At 42.4% G+C, this 23285-nt stretch overlaps 2 protein-coding genes across 2 annotated transcripts in view; both read right to left on the bottom strand.

Annotated features, from left to right (window-relative positions):
• Window positions 1-22239, bottom strand: part of VEGFD (vascular endothelial growth factor D) — a 39336-nt gene extending 17097 nt beyond the window's left edge. The window contains exons 1-2 of the mRNA XM_059384696.1: window positions 21713-22239; window positions 4002-4212 (exon numbers count right to left, since the gene is read on the bottom strand). Coding sequence (XP_059240679.1) covers window positions 4002-4212; window positions 21713-21802 — 301 coding nt within the window. The 5' untranslated portion in view covers window positions 21803-22239. The remainder of the gene's footprint in view (window positions 1-4001; window positions 4213-21712) is intronic.
• Window positions 22240-22896: 657 nt separating this feature from the next.
• Window positions 22897-23285, bottom strand: part of PIR (pirin) — a 112777-nt gene continuing 112388 nt past the window's right edge. Inside the window, exon 9 of the mRNA XM_059385630.1 lies at window positions 22897-22974. Within this exon, the coding sequence (XP_059241613.1) occupies window positions 22897-22974 (78 nt within the window). The remainder of the gene's footprint in view (window positions 22975-23285) is intronic.

The following is a 23285-nucleotide window of genomic DNA, read 5'->3' as shown; positions in this document are numbered from 1 at the left end:
TGCCTGCCTCTCCATCTACTTGTGATTTCTCTCTGTCAAATAAATAAATAAAATCTTAAAAAAAAAAAAAGACGATTTTAAAGATTTTCTTTTAGCTTGTCATACAACTGTAGAGTTTATTATATGTTGGATAGGGTGGTGAAAACCTCCTGTGGTAGGAAGCTTTTAAACTGACTCCCAATGATAATGATACCTACCTCCTGGGGTTCACACCCTTGTACAATCCCCTCCTCTGTATGGGCTGGGCCTAATGACTTGAGTCTTATGAAGAGAATACAGGAAAAATGATGGGATGCCACTTCCATGCTTAGGTTAAAAAGACTGTGACTTCTGTCTTGCTAGCAGTCTCTCTCTCCTGCTGGCACACTCTTTCTCTTCCTTGTCAACTTGTAGGCTCTGATGAAGCAAGCCGCCATGTTCACATGGCAAGGAACTGAGAGCGGACTCTGGCCAACAGCCCTGTGAGGAACTGGGGCCTCAGTTCAACAGCCTGTGAGGAACTGAGTCCTGCCAACAACCTCTGAGTGAACTGGGAAGCACATCCTGCCCCGATTAAACCATGAGAAGTCGCCTGCAACCCAAGATGACACCTTGGCTGCGACCTCTGGAGAGATCCTGAAGGAGAGACACCCAGGTAGGCCATGTCTATATTTCTAAACAGAAATTGTGACACACAAAAAAATGTGTTTCAAGCAGCTAAGTTTGAGGGTAATGTGTTATACAGCAATAGATAAACTGTTCTCCATTTTCACCCCATCTTCAAGTCTGTACTGGTCTCTTCCCACATTATTCTGAATTCCCACAGATGTGAACATATTTCCACTAGAAGGGGCAAAGAGAACTTCTGCTTGAAGTACACAGATACATTGTTGTTGGAGATTTGACCCCAGTCAAATTATTAATTATTCCCTTAAAGCACCTTTCCATATCTTTATCCCCACACCAGCCACATCTTAGTACTCCTTAGAAGTTGCTCCTTTGATCACTGAAAACACAAAAGACAAGATGTTTGGCTGCCTCAGAAACATTGTATACACTACACAATTTGCCTTAACTTTGTTTGTTCATCATAAAATCTTCTAACCCAAGAGACCCTTTTAAATTTCCAATTATGAATATTTATATAAAGAGCCTAAAGGCTATAACCATGAGAGATAAAATACCCAATTAGATATTAATATGAATATTACTTAATTCACTGTTTTTAATCACGAATCCTGGGAAAAACAAGCAGTCAACTTATGAAAACATTCATTGTTTAAAAGTCTACTTAAATGTTGCTTTCCATTTGCTTTTTTGTAAAACTAAGTTTTGAAAGTTGGAGTAGTAAGACTTGAATCAAAATTGTGTGGAATTACGTCTAATGCCACTATTCTTTCCCACTGCCCAGCATGACTGCTCAGCCTCAAGGAATCACCCCCAAAACCGTGGGGGGAGATGTTAACCATTTACAATTGGTGTAACACATCGATTTGATTATTTACTGCTTCTAACTTAGTAAATCACTTCAGATGATCCTCCATGTAATAAGAGATGTTTTAATTAGAGTTGGCAAAATTCCATATTTTTTATGTTCTTTAAAAAAATATTTTTGGGTGCCTGAGTGGTTCAGTCTGTTAAGCATCTGCCTTCAGCTCAAGGTCACAATCTCAAGGTCCTGGGATGGAGCCCCGCATTGGGGTTTTCTGCTCAGTGGTTGGGGGCAGCCCTCCTCCTTCTCCCTCTGCACCTCCCCCAACTCATGCTCTCTCACTCTCTTTCTCTCTCTCAAATAAACAAATAAAATCTTTTAAAAATTGTTTATTATTTTTAAGGTTTCTTCTTAGAGAATGTCAATGTCACTTTTTTTTTTTTTTTTAATCACCTCATCTTTGTTGTATGGTAAATGCTTGTCTCTCTATTCTCATAGAGTGTCTCCAGGCTCACCTCAGACTTTCAGACAGGCAATCTGGTTAAGGCCTTGGATCTCCAGGTGAGGTCTGACCCCTTTGTTGCTATGAAGTCCATGCCAGTTCACCACACAGAAACAGCTAGAGCCTCAAAACCTCCAGCCAAAGTGGGTTCTAGGCCTGAGTGCCAACTACCTCAACTCACTCAGACACACAGTCACACACACAAACACAAAGAATCCTCTTCACACTCCTGCCTGCTGTGCTGCCAAGGGATCTGTCCCAACCTCACACAGCCTTCCCCACAGCTGGCAACAGGGGCCTGTGCAACATCATCTTTGTACAGATGGAAAAAAGAGAGATAATTCTAGAAAAAAAGCAAAAACTAATTTTGGCTTAGTGGCCAGTTTGCATGATGTGATAGATACAATCCATTACTAGATGATCATATAGTAATCGAGTCTCAGATGCTAGATCAACAACTCCACAGTGGCTTCTTGTGCTGTGTTGCTAAATCATCCAAAAAGTTAAATGCTTATCAGAAGCCACACCATTGTGCTTGGCAAGCTTCATTAATTATGGCACAGTACATATACGACAATGGTTTTCTTAGGAAGAACCTCCATACCCTAACTAGGGAATAATCATGTTTCAAATTAGGTGATTTCCTATCTGGAGTTTGGATTCTTTTGTCTAGCGGATTCCCCACCTCTATCACCTAGGAAACTCCATATGCAATATTACAACTCAGCTTCCAACTTCCACTTTTCATTGTTACTGAAAAAAGAAAAATTACAGAATTTTGAAGAAATAAAAAAGCCATGCCTATCACACTACTGGGTATTTACCCTGAAGATACAAATGCAGTGATCTGAAGGGGCATGTGTGTCCAAGTGTTTATAGCAGCAATGTCCACGATAGCCAAACTATGGAAAGAATCTAGATGTCCGTCAACAGATGATTGGATAAAGAAGATGTGGTATATATACACAATGGAATACTATGCAGCCATCAAAACCCCCGAAATCTTGCCATTTGCAACAACGTGGATGGAACTAGAGGGTATTATGTGGAGCAAAATAAGTCAATCAGAGAAAGACAACTATCATATGATCTCTCCATATGAGGAACTTGAGAGGCAGTGCCGAGAGGCCGTTGGGGGAAGGGAGGGAAAAAATGAAACAAGTGGGATCAGGAAGGGAGACAAACCATAAGAGACTCTTTAATCTCACAAAACAAACTGAGGGTTGCTGGGGTGCGGGGGGTTTGGAGAGGGTAGCTGGGTGACGGACATTGGGGAGGGTATGTGCTATGGTGAGTGCTGTTAATTGCGTAAGCCTGATGATTCACAGACCTGTACTCCTGGGGCAAATAATACATTATATGTTAATAATAAATAAATAGATAAATAAACATTTAAAAAAGCCATCCCTAATCTATTGGTTTTTATTCATGTAGGTATGGCAGTAGAATGCTCCTTGCTGACGAACCCCTATGTCATTTTATGTTTTCAAGTAACTCAATGATATTTTTTTTTCTATTAAGAATGGCCTTGGGGCGCTTGGGTGGCTCAGTGGGTTAAGCCGCTGCCTTCAACTCGGGTCATGGTTCCAGAGTCCTGGGATCGAGCCCCACATCGGGCTCCAGCCCCACATCGGGCTCCCTGTTCAACAAACAGGAAGCCTGCTTCCCCCTCTCCCACTCCCCCTGCTTGTGTTCCCTCTCTCACTGTGTCTTTCTCTCTGTCAAATAAATATTAAAAAAAAAAAAAAAAAAAAAAAGAATGGCCTTTCTGGGTTTGTTTTACATTTGCATCTCTGAGTTCAATATATTTCTGAATTCTGAAGTGTTCTTTTGTGTCTGTTTTAGATCTCAAAATCATATTGAACATATTTCTCTATAAACACAGCAAACCAGGATTCTTTGCTAACATCCAGGCCATGAAGTTAAAGACACCCTTTTCTTCTCCTGGACACGTGCCTGCCCTCCTAAAACCTCTGGAAGAAGCTGCTGCCTGTGTTGGAAGCTGACAAAGAGTGAGAACTGGCTTACACGCACACGCACGCGTGCACACATACACACACACATGTGCATGCGCAGGCGCACACCTACCTTTTAGAGTCTCAATGTCATAGAAAGTTGCCGCAAACCTGGTGGCCCGATGCGATGCGGAGCGAGAGTCTGTGCTGGTCAAACTTTTGAGCTTCAGTCGGCATCTCCACAGCTTCCAGTCCTCGAGGTGGGTGATTCGCAGCAGTTCCTCCAAACCAGAAGCTGCCCTAATCTGCTGTTCAGACCGTTCTAACGTTGACCGAGATGCCCGCTTTAAAAAAAAAAAAATACTGGTTTCAAAGCCAGTTACTAAAGTTTTAGTTTGTTTTGATAACCCTCATTGCTGACGCTTAAAGACGTAAATAGAACTGAGAAGAAATTAGAGGGATTATTCAGATGCACACCAGTATCTAGGAAAAATACTAGTTAGTATTTCTGATTCACATTCTGCTCATTTATGATTGAATCAAAGAAATTACTCTCCTTGGGGCGCCTGGGGGGGGCGCAGGTCATGATCCCAGGGTCCTGGGATGGAGCCCCACATCGGGCTCCTTGCTTGGCGGGAAGCCTGCTTCTCCCTCTCCCACTGCCCCTGCTTGTGTTCCCTCTCTCACTGTTGCTCTCTGTCAAATAAATCAATACAGTCTTAAAAAATAATAATAAAATAAATAAATATAAATATAAAAAATTATTCCCCTTGGGTTCTTGGAACAAAAAACAACATCAAAGTGGGTTGAATGGTGGACTTTAAAATGATACGTCCACCTACTAACCCCCAGAACCTGGGCATGTGACTTTATTTGGGCAAGGGATCTTTGCAGATGTCATGAAGTTAATGATAAACATCAGAGGTGACCCTAGGTAATCTGGGATTACCCAGGTGGACCCTAAATCCACAGACAAAATGTCCTTGTAAGAGGCACGGGGGGAAGACATGGGCACAGAAGTGTTGTGAAGACGGAGGCAGAAGTTAAAGGAATGTAGCCATAAGCCGGGAATGGCCTGGAGCCCCCAGAAGCTGGATGAGGCAAGGAAGGCTTCTCTCCAAAAGCCTTTGGAAGGAGCACAGCCCTGTCAACACCTTGATTTCACAATTCTGGATTCCAGAACTGTGAGAGAATCCATCTTTATTGTTTTAAGCCACCCACTTTGTGGTAATTTTGTACAGCAGCCACAGGAACCAAATACAGGTTTCAAAATCATACTATTTTTGTGACAGGAGCCAGTGATAATTGCTTTCGTCCCTGCGATCTGAGAAACTGGCCCACAAGGTCCCAGGGACCCTGCCTGCAGTCACACGAGACAGGACGGTTTTAAGATCCTGAGCCTTTTTTTGGAAAAACCTGTTTACTATTTCAAAGACATCTTTCTTTTTCTGAGAAAATGCACTTCTAAAGTTTATGTTGAAAATTTGCTTTCCACACTGTTGCACGAACTGTATTGGCTGACACAATGCATGGATTTGTGCATATGTCATGCACAAGTGACAAATGACCCCGCTAACACAATGTTTTCAGTATGGTAGCTCAATTATTTAAAATTTGGGGCTAGGTTATATAAACAATGATACTTACATACAATGAAATACTACATGGTCATCAAAACCAGTGACAGAGATATATACTAGGACAGAATGACACAAGCTCCTCCTTGGAACATGCTAGAAAAACCGTACAGGGGTCTGTCCATGGTTGGGACCCAGATTTTCTCCTGCTGAGCCTGGGGTTACTGGATCTTTGTTTTCCTGGGCAGCTCCGACATGCGGGCTGAGGGGATTTTTAGAGCTGGGTGAGGGGGGAGCCGAGGGACCAGGGCAGCTGCAGGATGGTACTGAGAAAGGTTGACAGAGAGGTGGAGATCGGCTGCCTGCTGCAGGGGGAGGCAGAGAGGGGACAGAGAGGTGAGCAGATGGGGCCTTTAGGAAGCTTTATGTTGAGTGGTGTGATGTGCGCAATGCTCCTCCACTGCCCCTCAGAAACTTTAGTTAAAATCTGCCTCATTCATCAGTATTTTAGGAGTAGGACTTTTTGTTTTTAGATACGATGATGAATACTGAGTGTTGTCCAAAAGTGGGTGCTCAGAGGAGCAAGTGTGGTCCAAGTCATGTATGATTCCGTTATGATGTCTCTTTAATTTATGTGTGTAAGACATACATGATATATATATATGCATAAACAATTAACCGTTATTAATCATGTATATAAAATTACATATACAAAATCTGGAGGGATTTACATGAAAATATAAACAATGGTTCCTGCTCTAGATCAGGGGCTGTCAAACTACAGCCCCCTTGCCTAATTCAGCATGCCACCTGCTTGTTTTATGACTAAAGTTTTATTGGCACATTCATTTACATATTGTCTATAATGGCAGGGTTGAGAAGTTGCAACAGAGGCCTTCGCAGCAGTTTGAATCTTGAGGCCATTCCAAATTTCAATTCTTTATCTTTTCAAGCATTATATTTTTCATTATTCTATGTATTACATTGTCTCAATTATTTCTGAAATACTTATCAGACATGTATTGGAGTCTGTTAGTAATCTTACAGGTCTCCTAAATGTGCTTTCACCTTTACGTTTGGTTCTCCCTTCAGCTCTCTTCAATGTGTTAAATTAATTGGTTCATCTTCCCAATCACCAGTTCCCCAACTGTGTGAGCCTATAGTTTATTTTGGTAAGTTTTTAATTTCAATCACCATATTTCTAATTCCATTTCACTTCATTTCTGTATGTTTCTCCTAATTTGTCATTATATCTTATATTATTCCTTTCTTTATCTCTTTGAGGGTCCCAAATACACTTATTTCTTCAAATTCTATTTTAAATGAATATATATATGATTTATATCCTGGTGATAAACTTTATTGGCTATCTTTCTTAGTAATAATCACCTGTATGTGCTTTGGAATTTTGTTTAGTAGTTTCACCTTCACTGGGGGCGGGGTTGTCTTTCTTTTTCTCTATTCTTCCTTCACTGAGAAGTTCTGTGGTTATACCCCCGACTCCCAGAACCCTGAATCCAGAATCTTGCTGAGTATTTATGACTCAGGGATCAGCTTAGTTCAAGTCCTGGTTGCCAGGAAGTATCTGCTTCCTCCTTTACCCCTAGTTAAGCAGCTTCATAGAAGACACGCTCCGGGCAGCAGTGAACAGCACTGAATGGGAACCCTTCCTTTGGCTTTCAGGGAGCTGATGGAATGCACTCCCAGAGCGTCCTACCCACTGACGTTGAACTCTGAGGGGCCTCCACCTTCCAGACCCAGCTCTGCAGCTTCAGCTTCATGTTTCTTGAAAGTTTAGCTGTACTGAGATATAACGGACATACCACTTGGCATAAGTTTAGGGTGTACAATGCATTGATCTTTTCGGCTTCATGGTCTTGGTACCATTTCTGCCAATGTTTGCCATCTGCAGATGTTTACCAGCATTAGATCAATTTTTTAAAAGATCTTCTTTATTTATTTGAGAGAGACGGAGATAGCGACAGAGATAGTAAGAGAGGGCATGAGCAGGAAGGAGAGGGGGAGGCAGGCTCCCCATTGATCAGGGAGCCCGAACTGGGGCTCAATTCTAGGACCCTGAGATCATGACCTGAGCCGAAGGCAGACGCTTAACCCACTGGGCCCCCCAGGGGCCCCTTGATCAATTCTCTATTTTACCTATCATGGCTATGGACTAGAAAATATCTCAAAACATGAACTGAGAAGGTCATTCTGCTTGGAAGTTCAGATATGAGTATGTGTGTGTGTGTTTAATAAAAGTGGGGGAGCCTTGGAAAATGTTTCTAAGCAAAGGTTAAGTGCCACCAGAGAGGAAGACACGGAACACATATGCAGGAGAGAAAGCAGAGGGGCTGGTTTGACCTAAGTTCCAGAGATAAATGCATGAATGGATGAAAGGGTCACTTTCCAGAATAGGAGGCCTACAGAGAATGACATGGGTTTGTGGACAGCAAGGCTGCTTGACACCTAGGATTTCTCACTTCTCTGTGAAGTTTAAATTGAGGCAATTTTTCAAGGAGCATGGGGAGGAGGAAGCTTGAAGAGCAAAAATAGGGTTTGTGGAACAGGCATCAAGTTTAAGGGGCAGGCCACAGTTTCTTCATCTAGGGAATCTGGGGATGAAACTGCCTAAATGTTCAACTGTCAACTCAGAAAAGCAGTGATTCTCCATTAAAGACTCATTTGTCAATAGCCCCTTTTTTCCTGATTATTCATTGCCTCTTCTGGTTGGACAGTATTACTATTTCATACTCAATGTCATCCTTGAAATAAAATTTTGTTACACCATTGCTTCCAGATGAAAATAAACCAAATACCTTTCTAATGTTTTAAAAGTCATGCTGTATCTGAAGGAGTTTTATTTATTGAGGCGAATTTCATTCAATACCATCCATAAATACAGAGCGATGTATGTACGCATAGCTCTGACAGGCTTCAATTCAATCTCAGAAATGGTTTTAAACTACCCAACTGAGAACTCTGCAGAAAGATTTCAAATCTCTGGATTGCATGAAAGGCGCTGAGCAGCTAAAGACTCCCCTAATAAAAAAAAAAAAAAAAAAAGAAGAAAAAGAAAAGAAAAAAAAAAGCAGCGTTTACTCAAATACTCAGAGCTATGTAAGCATGCTTTAAGTCTCATAATTTCAAATTTAGTTTGAAATCGCTGAGAAATTGCAGGTGGTCATTTTACTACTACATGTGGGAGTACTAACCACTCAACATCAGCCTAAACCTGAAAACTCATTTGTCAGTGGATACGTCTTCAAAGGATCATGAACGGCGGCTGGGCTCCAATAGACTTTCCGCACTGGTTGGTTTTTGTATAATTAACTTGATGCTATCTGCTTGGGGAAGACAAAAATTAAAATTGCCAAGTGTAAAATAGAGTCCCGAATATATATTTAAACCATTGATTTCAACGGTTTTAACTACCAAACATTTGCCAAATGGGCTGCTCGTAATTTCTTTCTCTTTTCCAGTGGAAGTCCTAGTCAAAACTAAAGTAATTAGAAAGCACTCAGCGAGAGGAAGAAGTGAAGCCGGCTTGCCTGGTCTCTGCTTTTTGTTACAGTGTCTTTTTATTCATGTGTGTGATAATTGATCTGATACTAAATAACAAATTGATCTGATACTAAATAACAAATCATTTCTGATATCCTGGCGACCAGGGCCAGTTTCTAAAATGTGAGGCTTAAAGCCTTTGTAACAAGATCGTACCCTTATTGAAATGTATACCGGTCCCTGCAGGGCAAGAGGAAGGAAGGGGAACCATTTCTCCTTTTGTTAATTGCTAAGGTCACAGGGCATTCTCCGTGTTGTGAGGAAATCAAAGGCTTCCTGCGTGCCTACTAGTTTAAATTCTAAATTTGCATCCCTGCTTCTCCTCAAAAATATCTAGTGAAGTAACACCTTCAAAGAGTAAACAGGGGCATGATCTGGGGATTTCAAGAAGCCCTACTGAAAAGAACAGTGGGAGGGTCACTTTGGGAACAGAGCCAGTTGATGAGTGGGAAGACCGGGAATAAGATTAGGGAGGGGTTGGCGCTAAGACGTTCCACTTCACATCCACTGTACCAATTCAGGAAGCAAATGAAAATACTGGCAAGCTGAATATTACTGGACATCCACTTCACTGATTTGTTCTTTTGTTCATTTCCTCTTGCTCTGGCCTTGGTCCATGCTGTTCCCTCTGCTTGGGAGTGCTCTCCACTCTCCGTCCCATTGAGCCTTTCTTAGCCAAGTGTTACGTTCTTAGGGAAACCTCCCCAACAGCTCCCGACCCCACCGGGGTCTGGTCCCTAGGTCACATGGATTCACAGCACCGCATTTTTCTCCTTCCCAGCGCTTACCACTGCTGACACTAATGAATTAGTAAGAGCTAAAGACTCATTAAATAGGTGAAAAAACTGATTCATCAAACACTAGAGCAAATCTAACACTGAGATGATTCATTTGTTAAAACTACATCAATTATCATTCAAGTATCTTCCTTCAGGTGTCCTCTTTCCAAGTTCAAATCCGATGCTGCTTCCTCCTTCAAGCTTATATGATGTTCCTAACTTACACTGTATGATTTATGAACACACTGCATTTCCCTTACTACACTGTGATCTCCTCTAGGGTAGAACACAGGTCTGCTTCATCCTTTTTATGCAATAGGCACTTAGTAAATATCTGAGGAAGAAACTGATGAGTAATAAATACATCATGCATTTGACAACGAGCCATCAGGCCCAGGTTACTGTGATCTGTGTAACGTTTTGTATAGAGTAGTGCTTCTCAAAGCTTAATGGGCATACGAATCTCCTGGCCATCTTGTTAGAAAGCAGATCCTGATGCAGGAGATTCGGGGCATGACCTAGGATGCCACATTTCTAACAAGATCCCGGATGATGGTGGTCCTGCTGGCTGGCTGAGCATACTTAGAGAAGTAAGGGTTTGTAGCAGTGCTTCTCACTCTTGGCTTCACCTTGAACCTCCTGGGGAAAGGAGCTTCGATCTCTGATCCCATCCTCAGAGGTACTGGGCTGAAGCTTTGTCATCAGGTTTTTTGTTTTTTTTTTTTTTTTTTTTTAACTTTCTGAGTGTTTGCTAGCCTTTGGGGAGGATGGGCGGGAGATATATAGGAATTCTCTATACTACATTTGAAACTTTGCTATAAATCTAAGACTACTTCAAAGTAAAAAGTTTAGCTAAAAAATCTTCCCAAGTTATTTTAGGGGACATGGGTGGCTCGGTCGGATAAGCGGCAGCCTCTTTGATTTCAGCTCAGGTCATACTCTCAGGTTTGTGAGATTGAGCCCCATGATGGGTTCTGTGCTAAAGGGGGAGTCTGTTTCTCTCCCTTTGCCCCTCCTCTCCCCACGCCTCGTGCTCTCTCCCTCTCTCAGATAAATGAATCTTAGAAAAAAAAAACTTCCCAAGGGATTTTAACGAGAACCACTCATCTGTGGGGATTGGTACATGCTGGTCTAGGTCCAAAGACATTGGTTAGTGCCTGAGCTAGGTACAAGTCCATTCAGTAGGGAATAAATGGTAGACATATGCTGAGAAATAATCTTATTCTTTAAATCCTTTTGGGTTACACCTTAGATTCAAAATACTTGTGTAAGTATCTTCCTTAAGTGGATTTCAAAAGCCTTTCTTAACTCAAGTCTGACTGATAGTACACCAGTTCCCACCCTGTATGACTTTTTCAAGATTGAAGACCAACCAGAATGTTTTCCAGGTCAAAGAGCATGAGGAGGCCAGCTGCCTTCATGAGACCAGGCGAAATGGTAGAATAAATTGCTTCTCAAATTTCCAAGGACTCAAAACAACCCATTTCTCAAAACAGAAAGAAAAATAATAGGTAGTACTTCAACCTACTGGAATTCAACGGGGGAGTGTCAATTACAATCCTTTCACAAGGCAGTCCATAAAGTATTTGAAAGAAAATAGAAATGAGAAGTATAGACATGGATGCCTGGGCGGCAGGAACATGGCCTGGAGTACACAGCATGGCTTAAATCCCTACTCCGAGCTCTCAGACCTTCGGCAAAGAATTTCAGAGTGGGGCCGCTGACTACTTTCCTCCAAAGCTCCATGAAAAACTTTTCTTGAGCCATCCGTTCCCATGCTATTAGGAGTCTTCCCATTCCAGTTATGGGAAAAGAACAGCTTTGCAAAATTCCTCTCTGGACCTCTGTGAGAGCAGGGAGTCTGAGCCTGGGATTCCACGCCTCTTAAAAACAGTTGATGTTATTTTGTCAAACATATTGGCAATATCTTCAGGAAGTTCGATAATAAGGAGGTGGAGTGACTAGAATTTATATATTGGGAAAATCCAGAAACTTCAGGGTGGGCTATGGAGGAAACACATTTCAACGACTTTCCCTAGATCTGCTTAGGGATTTACAAGTGTTGCCTGGGGACACGGTTCTATTACTTGCCCCTGGAGGTCAGGGGCATCACAGCAGTCAGCAATTTCCCTTTGCAGTGGGTTTGGGTTTGTGGATCAGGTTGCAACACAAATATTTCTGCGTTCCCTTCACCTCTTAGTAACTTCTGTTTTGCGGCAAGAGCAGCTGGCATTTCAGTTCCAACAAAACGTTTAAAGCTTAGCCAAAACCACCAAATTTTTCCCAGTTTGGGGTCCAGGCGGCACAGACATCCTCCCCGAATACAGTTCCCCCTGTCCCTTGAGTCCCTGGGCCACGTTACCCTGATGAGACCAAATGAACTTTTCTGCCTTTGCCTCCCACAGCTCCCAAGTGAAAATAATATTCCCTGAAAAGAAGCTTTGCCTGATATCTGTAAACCACAGCTAACTGGAGAGGGGAATGCATGGAGTTGAGTTGTTGATGGAACAGCACTCTGGAGCACGTGTTGGCAGTTTCTGACAAAGTTCAGCAGACACCCACCATATGATCCAGCAGTCATACTCCTGGGAATTGACCCTTGATAAAAGAGGACTTAGGTTTACCCTAAAGCCTTTACACTAATGTTTGTTTACAATAGCTTTCTTCATCATAGTCCCCATACTGGAAACAACCCATATGTCATTCAATGTGTGAGTACTTAAGCAAACTGTTCCATCCAGCCTGTGACATACCACTCAGCAAGAAAACAGAACGATCTGGTGCGCCCGGGGACTCAGATGGGTCCGCAGGGCATCGGCAGTGAAAGAAGCCAATCTTAAGAGGTTATGTACTGTATGACTCCATTTACGACATTCTTAAAAAACCCCAATGATCGTGCTGGAGGACAGATCGGAGGCCGCCAGGGCTTTGGCGGGAGGGTGTGACTTGGAAAGGAGAGCATAAATGAATGTTCCCTATCCTGATTACAGCGCTGGTTACGCAGATCTCTACAGTGTGTTTAAATTCATGGAACTGCCCGCCAAAGGGGGAAAAATGTTAATGACTTTAAAAAAAATAAAAAAATAAAGCAAGCAGGCTTCGAATCAAGGCACTGCCCCTTTTTAGCTATGTGATTGAGGGTCAATTATTGAACTTCCTTAAAGCTGGATTTCCTTTCCTCATTTTATGGCTGGCGATGCTCCCAGTGCCCACCTCAGTACCTGATGGGGAGATTCACGAGGTCTGATGGGGGAAAGGGGCAGGCACCAAGTAGGCATTTAGTAAAGTTAAGGCCCTTTCTTTCCTTTCTCTGGCGGTGGGGGGGTGCGGCATCTGGGCCTGCGCTGTGGTTCAGAAATTTGTGTGTCTTCTGGCCCCTGGTCTCCCTCAGTAACCGGAGGCAAGTCTGACAAGAGCAAGATGGCGCAACTTCCGTCACAGTAATTAAAAACGGAAAAGAGAAAAACTTTCCCAGGGTAAAGCAAGGACAAGTTTTTTCATCTTCTTTTTTAACATTTGTTGGAAGGGTTTTCAGATGAAAGGCCAATTTCAAAGTAATGTGCCCAGGCTTTACGTATATCTGTATAGACGGAGGAAGAAAGAACCCACATCTTAAACCTTTGTATTCTGTTATTGGGAGTCTGGTCTTACCCAGAACAGATGGTACCTAATGGAATGGGGTGCACCAACTGAGGGCAGAAAGGAGAATGTAGCCTTGCTAGAAATTACTGCTGGGGCTGCTCGGAGGGAGCCGAGGGCCTGGTCCTTCTGTGAAACCCAGGAACCTGGTCATCTGGGGGCCTCATGTTCTTGGTGGCTCTTTGACTTATGTAGTTCTGTACCAAAATGCATATCTGTAAGAAACCCTGGGTGTTTAATTAAACTTGATTAGGGAAAAGGATTACAAACTCAAGGAAACCATGTACATGCATTTCTGTGTGTGTGCAAAGCCGTCTGGGTATTTTAGGGAGATACTGGAGAACTAAGATGCCTGGGACCTCCACATCCTCCAGTTTGATGAATGCTGTGGGTGGTTTTCTACCCAGCCGAATGTGGGGATCTGGGGATACCTCTATGCCCCCTTTACATTTTTTAAAGTCTGAATATTAAAAATTTTTAAATTTAAATTCAATTAAGTTAACATCCCCCTTTACATATTTCATTTATTTTTATTTTTTAAATAAATAGGCTCTACACTGGGTGTAGTCCCAGTGTGGGGCTTGAACTCATGACCCTGAGATCAAGAGTTAGAGACTTAACTGACTGAGCCACCCAGGCACACCACCCCTTATTTGTTTTAAATCCATGCTCTACTCAATGCCTCTGCTCCCATATGATGTATCTGTGCTTAGGAAATGTGGGGCAGATGACTGTGGGATGCACTCGAGTGGCAAGACTCAGAAGGATGCTCTGAATAACCCCAAGGGTATATATTCCTGAGGTCTGTTACAGTTTCTTTACACCGATGTCAAAGATCAAGGGCCCAATTTTTAAGAAAACAACTCAAAGCCTTCATGGTAATGTGGTTATTGTTAAAAACAACCACACAGGGGTGCCTGGGTGACTCAGTGGGTTAAGCCTCTGCCTTCGGCTCAGTTCATGATCTCAGGGTCCTGGGATAGAGCCCCACATCGGTCTCTCTGTTCAGTGGAGAGCCTGCTTCACCATCTCTCTCTGCCTCTCTGCTTACTTGTGATCTCTCTTGGTGTCAAATAAATAAATAACATCTTTAAAGAAAAAAAAACCAACCCCACAGCTCCCCACAAAAATGGAGAAGTGTCTTTCTAAGCCCTATTGATGTTGGGTCATGTGACTTGCTCTGACCAGTGACGCATTACAAGATATGATACAGAGAGTTGAAATGTACGCATGAGTGTACACGTCTACATTTCTTCTATCACAGGTACCTGCCCCTGCTAGCCCACTGATCCAAGGAGCATGAGAGACATGTGGGGCAGACCCACATTCAACCAATGGCTCAAGCCTTGATTCTGACTCCCAGCTGACCCACAGCAACAAGAGTGAGAATAGATTATTTAAGCCATTGAAGTTTGGACTGATTTGTTACGCAGCGTTACTGTGGCAACAGTTAATTGCTATAGTCCTATTTCAGCCTAAGTATAACATAATCTGTTGGCTGAGCAGAGGATCTTTATGTAGATCCTCATGTCTTTTTTGCAAGGCACCCCACTATACTGCTGGGAGTCAGTCCAGTGTGTCCCCCTTTTCCCTTCTTCCAAAGATGCAGTGGTCCCACGTCAACATCTCTCCTCTTCCTTGCCAATACCCTCTGCATCATCGAAGATGCCCAGTGATCCCCAGTCTTGCTGTGAGGGTGTAGTTATGAACCACACACACCATTGCAAAGTCTACTTTTACTTTTTAAGCCCATTCTCCTTTTTGGGGAATCTTAATTTAGGACGAATTCAGGGCATTCACCTAGTCAAAATTACACCCTTCCTAACTCTCTCCAGAATGGAACCGTAAGCAGCAACAAAATATTTGTCATGCCTGTATCCCACAAATGTCATTTTCTCTCTCCAGAAACAATTTTCACCAAACCTAGACTTCAGAAAAGCAATCCTTTTGTCAAACATGTGACTGCTATGATTGTTTAGGTAACAATGAACAACAACCAAAAAAAGACTCCTAAAAATTGACATTATTACCTAAAGTTCCAGGTCTTAAAATTATCCTTCCTGCAGGCCACAACTGAACTCCTCAGTCATTGGTAAGACATGAAAATAACTAAGACATCTTTATTTCATAAAAATATCATTTCCACTCATGTGCCTGGCACACAGCAGACATTCCACAAATACTTACTGAACTGAAATGTACAGCTGTTCTTTCTCCAGGGACAAGAAGCCAACTCTTGAACAGCAGAAATAAACTTGAGTGTCTTCCTTCAGCAACTCTACCCGAGTAGCCAACCATGGTTGTTTCCCATCTCAAAGACATGTTCAAAAACATTTAGAAGCAATCAGATCTAGGCTGCTAGTCATTTATCCTGTTCACCAAATATTTCCAGCTCTCTCTTCTGAGCACATGGAAGGATTACACACTTCCTGGCCCCTTGTGGTTCGATGGAGTGGGGTTCGATGTGACCAGAAGTGACATGGGTCACTGCCAGGCCAGAACATTTAATTGCCAAAGCAAAACTCTCCGGGGGCTCTCCTGCCCTGTCACAGAGATTGATGACATTCAAAATGTGGATGTTCAGCCAGTTTCATCCTGAGTTAGTGATGACCCTGAACTAACCCAGAGGGTTCTGCAGTAGGAGAAATAAATAAACCTGTTTCTGTGTCACCATGATGTGGGGGGTGCTTGTTTTTGCAGCATACCCTGGCCGATGCTGACTGACAAAGTACTGAACCAGAGTGTTTTGCCATAATCTACCACATCCCCACAAATCACCACATGGAAACATGACAGCACTTCTCAGGAATCCCAAAGATGAAGGAAATCTTCAAGGTGTCTGTGTTTTATCCAGATCTGCCATGTGGCCCAACGCGGTTTTCTTTGCCTCTCTTTCTGTGACCACTAAGGCTAGAAAATGGGTGAAGGGGACATCCTTCTGTAACTGGAGGGCCTGTGGCTATAAGGACATTGAAGTGTTCTTTGATACCGTCATCTGACCCCTCTCTAATCCCCAGAGGAAGATGGCACATGGTGAATCAACTGCCTTATCAAAAACGCTTCTGAATGTAAACAACAGAAATCAGACAAGCTACGATGAAAGGAAACATTGGAGATGATTTAATGTGGCAGTTTGTAAGCTGGGTATGTCAAAATCTCAGAGGCCTTGTCCATCAGTCCATCCACACACACTTGTTAGTATCTATTCTCTTAAGGGCTTTGTACTAGGTGACCAAGACCTGGTAGCACGCAGTGCAGTTTCCCCGGACTCAGGGTACCCTGCAGGGGGTATGAAGGATGTGGCTGCCTCGAGGGCAAAGGAACTCTGGCTGTGGTTGGAGCAGCGGCGCATGCCCAATGCCATAGAGCATAAGCAACTTCTTAAAACAAAAAACAAAGGAGGAGAGAAAGAAAAAAAGAGAAAAGTCCCTATTGTTAAAAAACTTTCCTTCTAGCAGAGGATGACAAAACACTAAACTTAGACACCAATTAAAAATGTCGGGTACCAGTAAACAGACTGCAGAGGATAAAATCATGTAATGATATAGATCAGGGTTGGCAAACTATGACCCACGGGCCACATCCAGCCTACAGTCTATTTCACTATCGTTTGTGAGCTAAGGATTATTTTTAATAATATTAAATGGTTGAAACAAACGAAGAGAAGATAAGGATTATTTCATGACGTATGAAAGTGGTATGCAATTCCAATTTCAGAATCCATAAAGTTTTACTAGAACACAGCCACATCCTGTATGATCTGCCCTGGCTACTTCTCCAACCTCAACAACTGTGGCTCTGGCCTCTGCCTCTAATTCCACCTCCACTGGAGCTACAACCCAAACACCCAAGTCACTTCCCGCCCACCACCCCCCCCCCACCATGGCCAGTGCGCAATGGTTGTCCCAACCACCTCACTTCCTTCAGGGCTCTGCATAAGTGAAATCAGACCCGGTAAGTCTCTCCCACCCATCACTCTGTGTCTCCTCCTGTTTGATTTTCTCCATGGGACCACCTTGAGATACTCCATGTTCTAGATTTGCTACTGCCTGCCTCTCCCCGCCATTGGAATGTAAGTTCCATGAAAGTCAAAACACTGTCCTCTTTCCTGTTGCGTTTCCAGCACTGAGACCAGTGCCCAGACATAGTACGGGCTCAACATTCAGTGAATGCACTGTCAACCACGGTTAAGTCCTAATGAGAAGCAAAGGAGATCCTTTACCAACTGGGATGTGATGATCGGTCACAGCTTTCACGACATGCGGGGAGGCCTCAATGTGTCTTGGTTTTATAATGTCCTAATGTCTTGGTAGAGATTATAAGAACTAGTGGCAAGAGAGACAAAAGCGGACTTCACATGCAAGCCACCTAAAAAGAAAGGTCTCCTCTCCATGCATCTCAATCACATTGTCAATTACATGTAGTTTTCCATCCTTACTGCTAATCTCGAGTGGTAGGAAAGACTTAGGTTTAGAAATGTGCTCAGAAACAAGGTTGCTCTCATGTGTGTCCCGATTTCTCTAGGACCTCGAGCCAACTGTGGTGATGATACATGTGCCCAGGAGTTCCAGATATTACATCAGGTTCTACGTGGAAGTGTTCATGTGTCCGAACACTGTATTTTTGCTCCATAAACTATCTTTTATAAACTGCTCCCAAAAGGGAGTTCCATAATGGAACTCGTTTAACTTTTAGCATTACTGATATTGTTTTTCCTAGCACTCGTAGGGTCTACAGTACAGGCTCATCCACAAGTCCAAATCAGGATTTTTAAAATTAAAAAAAAAGTCACACAAGGAAGACATAAGATACAGGGGTGTTCGACTGTATCCTGAATACCAATAATACGCTACGGAGATATGAAAGCTTCAACCACCATTCAGGGTGACTGAGTAGGGGTACAACAGATCTGTGTATAGAAGCAAGTAGTTCAACCCATTTAGCCACGGGGTCGTAAGTAAAGAAGTTCATAGAAAACATTTCAAGTGTCTTTTGTGCCAAGGACTGTGCCTGATCGAAAAGTGAACAAGAACTCAGTAGGCCATGTGATTAGCAACAGTCAATGGGCTTCCAGGTGTGGGACTTAGGATGTGAAAAGAGGGAGGGGAATGGAGGGTCCGCTTCCTGAAGTGAAATATGCAAGATGCACTCAGTTCTTGTTATTCAGTTCGCTCTAGAGTGGATGTCAGGAAAAGGCACGTGACACCAGGCTTACAAAGTCTTGTCAGCCATGGGACTTCTCATGAAAGTTAAGAGGTACCCCACATTCCAGTGGGTCTTGGTATCACATACAGTTTGAATGACTCCAACCCCCAGCAACATTCATCCACCAATGAAGGAGGACGGGGCTATAAGGTAGTGTGGAGGAGAAGGAAACCAGTTTTGCCAGAAAAGAGTTGGGAAAGCCTATCATAACCTGGAGTTCCTCTAGTGATATCACTCTAGTGATATGTCTGCATCAGTGATGCTGAAAAGATTTAGGGAGGCTGGCTTCATAGGAGTGCTTAAGGAGATGCCAGGATTCCCCATGACAGGAACTGCTTATCAAGTAAACCAAAATAGTGCTGGCCAGACAGTCAGTGTGAACGACTTGACAGTGAAAATTGTAGGTATTTATTACCAAATGCCCAAAATGTCAACACTATGGGACTCAGGGCTGTCACAGACAGAAGTGAGTTTATGTAAAGCTTCCTAGAGTTGGACAATGCACATCCGGTGCAAATTTACAGGACTATCCCAACTGTAGAATAAAAGCTGGAGAAAACAGACACCAATAAATCCCACATCTAGATGGTTAATCTGATTCTATTAGTGAGCCAAGATCAGGCACTGGGTTAACCTTGTTTCTAGAAGAAAATGTGTTCTGCTTTGATTGAGAAACTTAGCAGCTAAACAGCATGTGCAGATTTGAGTTGAGATTGTCAAACAGAATTATCTCAGTCCACAAAGTCCATGCACTGCTGTCCCTAAACAGCTCTCCTAAATACAGGTGGAAGCCTAAAGAAAAGAGGATGCCTCACCCTAAAGTGGCATTAAGTACAATCGTCTAGGGTATCAGTGGCTCGATGCGTGGTTGTTGCAGAAAAAATATTCACAGACTCATACGATTAGGATAGAGGCAAGGCTAGTCAAAGCGAAGACAAGGACAATGTTTAAGGACAGAAAGTGAGGACTGTACGGGAATGGATCCATTTAGGAACAGCCAGGGCTGTGTCTAGACAGGAGGATGGAGAGAAGAACAGGCTCACAGACCTACTACTGAGAAGGACCGTGAAAATGTCTAATAATAAATGGAACATTTTTATCCCCAAAAGCAAAAGAATAAATTCATATCCCAGTGTTCATTACCATCTCGAATACGCTTCCATACCAAGTTTTCCTTTGAACAAGAAGAACATTAAGAAGGTTATTTCATCTTAGATTTTCTCTTAAGAAGAAGGGGTTAAAGGAAAAGCCTAATAACCTGTACCGTACAGCTCCTCATGCCTCACAGGGTCCAGACTCATCTTTGTCAAAACTTCTGTTTACTCTAGGCACCCCCCCACCCCTTCATATCAGAAACATTTAATTTAGCTGGGGGTTGGTTAGACGGAAGTGCCATGTGTGTAGCTGCACTTTTTAAATGAAACTCAGACATATATTTAAAAAATCGCTAATAGTATATTACTAAGCAAATGATGCTGCATCTTCCATGTAGAAGGTCATGTCTTGTCACCTGCAAATTCACACTTTCTTCCTCCGCCCCAAGAAATAAGTTCATGTGTGATCAGTACATGTGAACCACTTCAAACCTCACTGTGCCCAGGACCCCTAGAGAATTCTTGGTGTGTGAGTTCTTTAAAAGAGCGGAAGAACCTAAAACGTATTCCTTCTTTCCAACAATTCAAAATCTTCTCTTGTACTGTCAAGTGCAGTGAAGTTCAAAGTCAAATGGAAACATTTTTAAAATCTATGCATAACGCTGGGGGGAAAAAAGAAAGCTTCCATGAACTCAGTGCATCTGAAGGATTTCTGAGTTTCGTGGACTTCAAAAAAGCTGAACAGCCTGAGAAGTCTTATTTGCTTCAAACAAGTCCAATCTCCCCCCCTGTCACTGAGGCTCAACGGTGGGTTCCTCTCTGCCTACCATCTGGCACTGAGCTGCAGCCCGAAGGCTGGCAGCAGTGAGGTAGGGCTGCACGGCTGTGAGTTCTCCGGAGTGCATTCGGAATTTGGAAAGCCAAACTTCCTTTTTTTTTTTTTTTTTTAAAGAAAGATCTGAGTAGACTGCCAGACTACTCAAGGTGGCTGTCCCCCGGCATAGTGTTCAAACTTTACAAACTGTATGTCTATTTAGGCACCGTATGTACATCGGCATTCCACATGGAATGAGAGGAAGACTTGTTCACCCCAAGGACCAATCTTCTCCTGTTGGGGGCGCTATCACCCCTGCCGAAAATAAATGTCCTAACAACAGCTGCAAAACCTCAAGTTCACGTCTAACTTGTCTATTTGCGGCCAGAAATTCCTAAATCAGTAACGATTTACTATCTCTTCCATCAAAACAACGAAATCAAAATCATTTTCAAAATAGAGAGCTGAAGAAAACAGTCTAATCTGCAAAATACATGAAACTGGGTGAAATATTGCTCAGCCAGTAACAACCCAATTAATTCTTTTGCATTACTCTCAACTCGTCTGGTTCCGAGGCTTGCAGTTAAGAACCAAGGATTCAATTACTGTTGAATTTTACACACTTTAAAAAGCAAAAAAACCAAAAAAACAAACGATTTCCAAAAAACCATTTTTCTAGATGGTAGCAATGGGTATTTTAGAAAACCAGATAGAAACCATCTGGATAAAGTACTGCACTTTGCAATTTACAAAAGAAATTAACTAAAGTAACCAAACTAACGTTTGCTGCTTACAAACAACATGAATAAATGGCCCACACAGTTATCCATGTCACAAAAACAAATCAGTGCTTCATTAGAAAATCACTGTGCCATCTGCATATATAATTGAGGCAAAACTTATCCATCTGAAAAGTGTCTAGAAGGCTCATTCATGTTCTATTACAGCTCCAAAATTTAAAAAAACAACAACAACAGCATTTTCCAACACGCATGGCAAGAATCTTAGTAAGCTTAAGAACCAGAACACTCATTAACCAATGAAAGATATCTCTGGTCCGCTACTAGGAATGTTCTGTATTTTAATATTGTCTGGAAAATCAGGGGCAAAGAAAGAAAGTCCTCTGTATAAGCCATAAGAAAACTCTGCATCACACTAAAAATTAAGGCACCTACCTTCACTGGTCCATGTTCATAACTGGAACCCTGCACCAACTGCAGAGAAGACATCATGAAAACATTCAGCACGGCCCACTGTCTGTACATTTTGAGTATTTTAATATCCACTGATTACCAAGCAGTTGACATCAGGCAGTGAGAGCAAACTGTTTCAAAAGGCATTCTCCAGAAGGAAAGTTCGAAACCCCAAGACACATGGAAAAACACAAATAATCAGTTGTGATCAAAATCCAATGAAATGACTTCAATTAGTCAAGGAACGTTTTTGCTCAACCTTATGTGGGGAGAGACTTGAAAAAAAAATCTAAATGCTCTCATGCTCCAAAAATAATCAGGAGGTGCATATGACTTGCCCTTGACATGAAAAAGCACTCGCAATTCACTTCACATCTAGCAAATTAAAACAAAAACAAAAACAAAAAACAAACTCTCCACCCTATGCCCCAGGTTCTAGTTGCTTTGTGAAGAGGTGGTGTGGCCACCGCAGAAGGCTGGAACCCAATTCTGGATTCAAACTTTTTTCACAACCCTTATGGGAGATTGCGGAAGCATGTGTCTGAAATCTGACAGAGATTTTGGCAGAAAATGCAGGGAAGTCTTGGCTGTAATCCTGTCGTGTCCCTACCAATAGCAGGGCAGTTTTGAAAACTGACTCAAACCATCAGGACTGCTGTTATTTTACCGCAGATAACCTGTAACGTGAAACCCCAGAGCACAGGCATGAACGTTGCATGGAAACTGCATTGCTTGGGAAGGGACCTCAGATACCCACACATCGACTGCTAGGGACAGGCAGAAAGCAATCACATATGCTCACAAAACTCACCCGTGAGCAAAAATCACAAAACATTCAGACACACACAAAAAGGGAAACAATACACAAAAATAATTTTTTAAACCAGAAACCTAATAACTTAGATCAAAATGAAGAACACTGATTTTTAAAGAAGCAACAATTAGGTTTATTTGCATGTAGCAGGAAATATCTCATGTGCGTTGCTATAAAAACTGTGTTATCACTTCAGGGTAGAATTCATTAGAAGCATGGGCTCAGTCAGCTCTGGAAACTCGAATGTGCTGAATGGACGGATGCCACCACTGGCAAAATTCTAGGAAGCCCAGAGATCTGCTCCTGGGCTCTTCACTGGTTTCCAATCTTTGATTTCCAGGTTTTGGCTCTTTCAAACCCATTTTTTTGCATTTCTGAAATCAAGAATAGCCTGAGAAATCTCTTCATTGGTGTTCATCACAAATGGGCCTACGGCAGAAAGAGACGTTCACAAAGTTCTGATTGACAATAATATTTTATCACTAGAAATGGTATGTATTTCTGAAGTCCTTAACCTGAAACCAATCCAAGCATATGTGAGCAGTAAAAGGCTTTTTTCGCAGCGTCCAGTCCCTGAGGACTGTAATACAAGTTTCTTGACTAGGATCGTGAAGGATTACAAAAACCAGACTTCAGATAAACAAATCAGATAAATGATTGCCTCCCACTCAGCCACTGTTGCAATCTCTTCATTCAAAACATTCTTGCACTTGGTTCTGTTACAAGGATTTTGAGAGTTCT

This window comes from Mustela nigripes, chromosome X, assembly GCF_022355385.1.
Source record: "Mustela nigripes isolate SB6536 chromosome X, MUSNIG.SB6536, whole genome shotgun sequence".
In the NCBI taxonomy this organism is placed as follows: Eukaryota; Metazoa; Chordata; class Mammalia; order Carnivora; family Mustelidae; genus Mustela; species Mustela nigripes.
This window is presented reverse-complemented; position numbering and strand designations above follow the sequence as displayed.